This window comes from Crocodylus siamensis, chromosome 14 (genome assembly GCF_052110815.1).
Source record: "Crocodylus siamensis isolate JL-2025a chromosome 14, ASM5211081v1, whole genome shotgun sequence".
NCBI classification, from domain to species: domain Eukaryota; kingdom Metazoa; phylum Chordata; order Crocodylia; family Crocodylidae; genus Crocodylus; species Crocodylus siamensis.
The window spans coordinates 6263721-6270875 of record NC_143408.1 but is presented as its reverse complement, the minus strand read 5'-3'; the positions used below and the strand labels follow the sequence as shown (position 1 = coordinate 6270875).

The following is a 7155-nucleotide window of genomic DNA, read 5'->3' as shown; positions in this document are numbered from 1 at the left end:
TCCTTCATTATTTCCAAGTGCTCCAGAGGGTGCTGGGCATTGCAGCTTGAAAGACAGATCCTTTTTGCCAGGTTTCAAGCCCAGTCTCCTGGACTAGAGTGGCTTGGCCAGTGCAAAAAAATCAGAGTGTGCATCTAAGCCACTGCCCCATCTGAGGTTTGCCCAGGACTATCACATAACAGCGGCCTGTTGGCTGAGATAGCCATTGGGCTGAGAGCAAGACCTGCTCATCTGCACCAGTGTACGAAGGACAAAACAGGAAGCCTCTTGTGTTGTCTTCTACCCCTGCAGCCCTGAGCAGTTGCACGGGGCTCAGCCAGAATCTATAAGTAGCACTTCCTGAGGGTAGGCTGACAACGGCTTAGCCTGCCCCTTGACTGAGTCGGGTTGAAGAGCAGTCTGATGGCTTTGGTCTTTTCACCATCTCCACTCTACCCTTTCTGAATCATGCATGACCCCAGCCCACACTGCTTGCCTGTGCCTGTCTACAAATCACCCTCATATTAGGAATACAGGGGGTCCGGATGTATGACCCTCCAAACCTATTTGCAGCCCCTTGCAACAATAGACCAAAATACACTTGACCACAGCTAAAGGATCTGCCCCCAGAAGTTACCCAAATTTCAGCAGCCTGGCTACAGCCCACTTTCCTCATTTGGTTTGCAACTGAAAATTGACAAGTCAAGCAGAACAAAGCAATGGAGACATCCCCAAAGTAGATAGGGGGGCACCTTTAGGGTAGCCATTTGTCCTGCGTTATAACTGCAGCAGGTCAGAATATTTCAAATATTTTTGGAATATTTGGGGAGTGTTGGATAGCTAACAAACATTAAACGTAACATAAATACACTGGTCTGGGATCAGCAAAGCTGCCAAAGAGATCTGGACACCTGCAGGTTGCGTGCCAAGACATTTAGATCAGTAGCTCTAGGGATTGTTGAAATTTTTTGTCGAAATATTTTTTGAAACATTTCTGGTTTTTCACTAAACAAACAAATTACTCTGTAAAAACAAACAAACAACAACAACCTAAAATGTTTCTTTCCTCAAAAGTCATTTAGGTAAAACTCCGTTTTTCCTCTGATAACCTGCTATGATGGAAAATTTTACAAACAATAACGTCATACCAGCCATTTTATTCCATCTTCCTTCATTGTCATCATAGTACTCAAGGATGTTTAAATCCCCTTAACAACCCCACCCAATTTAAACCTGTTCAAAAAATGTAAAAGGTTAAAATCCTTTTGATTTACTGAAATGTAAGTAAAAATCTTTAACTGATGTTTTTATTCCTTGTTTTCCATTTTTGTAACAAAATTGAGTATTTTATAATAAGGACATTTTAGTCAGCATAGTCACTATGTGGGATTTTTTTTTTTTTTGGTATTTGACAATTTGGAATTTAACTAAATTCTTATTTACAAAAAAAAATACAGTAAGCAAAACAAAAGCTATTGAATTTTCGCTTCAAAAATAAAAGTTATTCACAAAAAAATACCAATTAAAAATACTTTAGAACTGATTCTATTTTACACTCGTGGAAACCCAGAGCAATGCAACTGATATGACTTCTGCTTTATCCCAGAGCAAATGAGATCAGAAACCGGGCTCTGCAAATGAGCAGAAGAAACGTGGTATGAATCATCAGCGGATAAGGTTCTTTGGGTAACTATGATATGGTTTATTAGACAAACTAAATAGTTGGAAAAATTGTTCTTTGCAAGCTTTCGGGCATAAACAGCCTTCTTCAGGCAGAGGGAGGGTGTGCTGGTGTTTTGCGTTCTCCTGGGTGGAAAAGAAGCCAATATGCAAAAGGCAGGTCTGTGAAAATGCAAACGTGTGGCAGTGAGGATGAGAAGGGATGGGAAACCAGAGGTGTGAGACAGGAAGGTGGCAGGGAAGGGGGGACTGTTGACCTGGTGGCAGAGTGTAGCTGGTAAAATGTAGAGAGGTTACCTGGGATTATTGGATGGTGGGCAGCATATAATGTGCCATAAATCCAATGTGTATATTTAATATAAATATATTTATAGTTATGAATCATCAGCACTTAGAGATATTCAAGGTGATAGAAGACACTAGGCCCCTGCAAAGCGACTAGCAGTCACTTCACACAGGATTCGGCTGATTTGGGGGACAGTATTCGATTCGGTGATTCAAATCACTGTCCCGAATTGATTGGTTGAATCTGATTCAGGGATTCTGCATCTCGAGCAGGTCCAGGGAGGTGATCCTACCCCTCTATGCGGCACTGGTCAGGCCGCAGCTGGAGTACTGCATCCAGTTCTGGGCGCCACACTTCAAGAGGGACGTGGACGATATGGAAAGAGTCCAGAGGAGGGCCACTCGTATGATCAGGGGTCAGCAGGGCAGGCCTTATGAGGAGAGGCTACGGGACCTGAGCCTGTTTAGCCTCCACAAGAGAAGGTTAAGGGGGGACCTTGTGGCCTGCTACAAACTGGTCAGGGGGGATCAGCAGGTATTGGGGGAGTCCCTGTTCCCCCGTGCGCTGCCAGGAGTGACCAGGAATAACGGTCACAAGCTGGCGGAGGGTAAGTTTAGATTAGATATTAGGAGGCGCTACTTCACAGTCAGGGTGGCTAGGGCCTGGAACCGGCTTCCAGGGGAAGTGGTGCAGGCTCCTAGCCTGGGGATTTTTAAAAGGAAGTTAGATGAGCACCTTGCCGGGGTCATCTGACCCCGGTGCTCTTTCCTGCCAAGGCAGGGGGTCGGACTAGATGATCTACCTAGATCCCTTCCGACTCTAGCTACTATGAAACTATGAAACTATTTGGCCGCTGCCGAATCAGCTAAATCTTTGAATTGGACAGGCCCCATCCCTCACCTGCTCTCCCAGCTCCTCCTACCCTTGGCTGCCCATCTGGCCCCAGCTCCCAGCTCTTTAAATAAAAAAAGCCCTGAACTCACTGGTTCCTGCCAGGTGCGAGGCACTGAGGCCCCAGAAGCCCTAATGGCCACTGCAGCATCCAGTGAGTGGGGGCTTTTTTTTTTTTTTAAAGAGACAGGAGCTGGGGCTGGGTGGGGCAGCCATGGGGGGAGGGCTGGGAGAGTGGGCGGGTTTCTGGGGGCACTCAGGGAGGCTGGGGGAGCAGGCAGGGGATGGGGCCTGGCGGGGGTCTCCCCATGATCCCCTCCTACCTCCTCCAGCACCCCCTCCGACACCCCCTACTTACCAGCACGGAGTCTGGGTCCAGCTCCCTGCGGTGGCAAGTGGGGACAGCCCGAATCTCTGAAGCTCTTCCACTCTTTTCTGAATCAGTTCAGAGACCCTTGAATTGATTCAGACCTTTTTACTGGTCTCCTGATTTGATCCGGATTTGAAGATTTGGCCACCGAATTGGGCCGAATCTCCTCCAAATCTAATCAGCGTCTGAAGCTTCATATAGCCCTAGAAGGCATCAGATACTAGGAACAGCTTAAATACAAATTAAGTCCTGTCAACTACAGGTCCAGGTAAGTCATCCTGCTGGAGAACCTCTCTCAACTGAATGACTATAGTCCCAGTTCCCATGCTGACCTGTCCACACGCACACAAATAATCCCACTGATTAGAGGAAAGCCAGGGGAATGCAGTTCAGATGAAATCTAATTGAAAATCAGGAAGCTTAGATTAAGTCTGTTACTTTACTCCAATTCTCCCCGATTGCCCTTCTTCCTGTTCTGGGCAGCAGAGAGGGGCAAAGCTGAAGCTGTCTTTATTCATTTGCCATGTCAAGCAGGAAATGTGAAAAAGGCTATAGGGCACTTGTACATGTGATAGGGGTTTAGTCCTCAGGGTTTTATTCTATGCCACCTAAATTGAAATGGTGGGGCATAGAATAAAATCCTGAGGACTAAGCTGTTTTGGTTTTTTCATCACTTTATGGTGAGGGGCCTTGTCCTTTTTTAACTTTTTTGGCAAAGTCAGAGCCTTCAGCAAGCTGGGGTATGTGAGCTGTTGGCAGGCCGAGTGGCCCTGGAGTTGCAGGGGGCCTTGGTTCTTCCCTCTGTGGTGGCAGTGCCCCCTGGGCTGCTCAGGTGAGTTGGTAGTGAGCCAGGTGCTCCCCAGCCTAGAGCAGCACCTGGCTCAATCCAACTCTTCCCCAACCCTGAACTGGGTCAGTACCCAGCCCCCTCGCAGCCTGCCCGGGTGACCATGGGGGGCACTGCTGCTGCAGAGGAAGGACTGGGACCCCCCAGATTTCAGGGGCCACTTGGCCCACTGGCAGCTCACCCCCCAGCCACAGGAGAGGCAGACAGGCTCCACCAGAAAAAAAAGGATCAGGCCCCTTGCTGCTTCTGCCTTCAACAGGCTCCTGCGGCTGGAAGGACACCTGGGGTTGCCTGGGAATGGGCTGGCTTGCCCTTGGGGCAGTGTGAGAAGGAGGCAGGAGGGCAGTTGGATTTTCTGGAGGCTGGAGGAGGTGGCAGGGATGGTGCACAGGGTGTGGGGCCAGCCAGGCAGGCTGCTAGCTAGCTGGGTACTGCACCAGCTCAGAAGATCCTGATTCAACACTTTGCCAAGCCTGCCTGGTGGGCTTGGGAAAGTGTTGAATTGGGATCCTCTGAGCTGGGCAGCACCCGGCCAGCTAGTAGCCCACCTGGGTTTCCAGTGTTGCCCCTACCACCTTCTCTGGCCACCAGCAAACCCAGCCACCCTCCCGTTGCCTTCCTGTACTGCCCTAGGGGCAAGGCAGCCCATTCCTGGGTAGCCCCAGGTATCCTGCCAGTCTGCTGAAAGGCAGAAGCAGTGAGGGGCCTGATGTTTTTTTCTGAGGAGCCTTCCCACCTCTGCTGGGGCCAGGGGGAGCGCCGACAGGTTCATCGTTGCAATTTGCAGCATTGTAAACTCAACTACATCAGGATGTAGTTGATTTTGCAGCAATGCAAACTCATTTAAAACCTCCCAGACTCTTGCACGTGTACAGTGTGACGCCATTAAGCCACACAAAGTGATGCTTTTGTCATGTCTACATGGTAATGGTGTCACATGTACAAGAGCCCTTAGTCCCTTTGTCAGGTGAAGAGAGTGACAATGAAGCAAGATGAATGAAACCAGCTGCCATACTGAGGAGCTGTAGCTGTGGGGGTGCTACCACTGTAATATCATGCTCTGAGATTATGGGCAGGGGGTGAGCTGCCTTCCCCATCTCAACATGCCTCAATTTGCTTCTTTTAGCTCTATGTGTGAACAGAGCAACACAGTGAAACCTTAAGGCCTAATGTGCCTAGGCTGATTCTGAGAGCTGGCAAGCCTCACCGCAGCACACTGAATAAAGGACTTAAAAGGCAAGGGTGAAGGTCCGTCATGCTGCGCGGACACATACTCGCTCCCCCCAAGCCCTTGCTTATGCCCCCTCCCACATTTACAGAACAAAGAACATTACAATTCCTCTTTCGTGCAGAATAGATCGAGCCTTCGTTCCCTCCCTCCAGCCCTCTCAGTCTCTGGAAGGTGTTGTGCTGCTGTATGACCCTCCCATGGCAGGCCTTTCCAGGGCAATCTCAACGAGAGTCAGGGCCACTCTCCTCCCAGGTGCTGAGGGCTTTGGTCTTAATCCTGAGTTTATGAGGCAGGGCAGAGCAGTTTCGGTCCTTGGCATGGTCTTCTGCAGAGCATGGCAGGCCGTATGTGGGCAGAGGGGAAATTTTGGGTACTTGTTGCTCATCATCTTCATCGAAGGCACTTTTGGTGTCCTCCTTGCCCACCTCAGCCACACTGGGCGAAGTGGCCAAAAAACATGCATTATCCAGCGAAGGGAAACGGTAGGTGTGCTTGTTTGAGAAGTGGTGATTGATGTAGGGGCTACAAGGGGTGGATTTGAAGGCTGACTCAAACCTCTTTGGCTGGTGAGGGCTCAGATCATACTGGGCGCCCAGAGGGATCTGCTTTGGGTCACAGTTCAGGAGATTTTTGGTTGGGATGAGGGCTTTGTAAGGAAAATCAGGGGGCTCTATCACTCTGGGCACATGGCTGTTTGTCCTGAAGAAGCAACTGTCTCGCACGAGGGGCTCGGCCTCAGCGAAAGGGGAGGCTGCCTTGTGCCCTCTGAAGTAAATCCCCAGGAGGTCCTGGACAGAACGAGCCTGGTGAGCATAGGAATCTGGGCTGATGAGCCCAAAGCGCAGCTTTAAGGCCAGCAGCTCAGTTCTGAGAAAGGTGTTTTCCTCCCGGAGAACAGCCAGCTGGCTCTCCATGGCAAAGTCATTTAGGCGCCTCTTCTCTCGGGAGCGCTTGGCAGCTTCGTTGTTCTTGCGCCTTTTCTCCCAGTACATGGTGTCCTTCTTCTCGTCCGGCATGAATTCTCGCTTGCGACGAGAGGTAGTGCCCACCTTGGCGTGGAGGAGCTTACTTTTGTTGTGCTGCAGCCCCAGCTCACTGATCGTGTTCAGCGGTGCCAGGAAGTTTTCCATGGTCTCAGGCTCCACCACGGTATTCTGTCACTGGGAACCTTAGATGGTGGAATTAAGATATCCATTATAAAACCATTACTACTGAAAGTGCTATTAAATTAATCAGTGTGTTTACTGGTATGGCAGTAGCACTTCAGATCCCCCAAAATTCACCAGAGTGCCACTGTGCCAGGTCTAGTACAAATGCATAATGAAACAATGGTCCCCGCTTACAATGGCTTTGATTTTCCTACCAAGTTTTGAATCCAGATTCTATACTGGGCCAGCACAATGCAGTGTGTACAGTCCTCATTTGTGTCTCCCAAACGTACAGCTTTATGTGCGAACGCATACGGGTTGGAGTGGGGAAAACTGGCAGATTTTGTTGGCTAAGCAGATGACACAAATTGCTTTGGCAACTTTCATAAGGATAACGCAAGGTAGCTTTCATAGAGTGCTTATCACCCACGCATCTCCAAGTGGAGTGCAAAGGGGTAATGGTCCTTATCTCCAGTAGTATAGATAAGGAAGAAGAAGGGAGGAGAAATGATTTACTCTCAGGTCCCACAGCAGGTTAGCAACAGGGCCGGGAGCCCAAATCTCCACCTAGCGGCCAATCCCTTAAACCACACTCCCCTATTGAAGAAGCTGGTTTTGAAATCCTGGCTCCGACAGCCCCAAGTATGGCTTGACTACAAATATGCCTGAGTGCTGAGTGACTGTTTTACTTACAATCAGTTTTCACGTGGTATATTATACAGC

The 7155-nt window shown here is 49.3% G+C and overlaps 1 protein-coding gene across 1 annotated transcript; it reads right to left on the bottom strand.

The window, feature by feature from the left end:
• Nucleotides 1-5505: 5505 nt before the first annotated feature.
• On the bottom strand, nucleotides 5506-6414 carry NFILZ (NFIL3 like basic leucine zipper). Its single transcript, XM_090028084.1, has one exon. The coding sequence runs from the start codon at nucleotides 6412-6414 to the stop codon at nucleotides 5506-5508; it is 909 nt and encodes a 302-aa protein (XP_089884210.1).
• Between the last annotated feature and the right edge of the window lie 741 nt (nucleotides 6415-7155).

Bases quoted from the DNA above. Each gene is read 5' to 3' on its own strand.
- NFILZ (XM_090028084.1), bottom strand. From the start codon at position 6,414: ATGGAAAACTTCCTGGCACCGCTGAACACGATCAGTGAGCTGGGGCTG.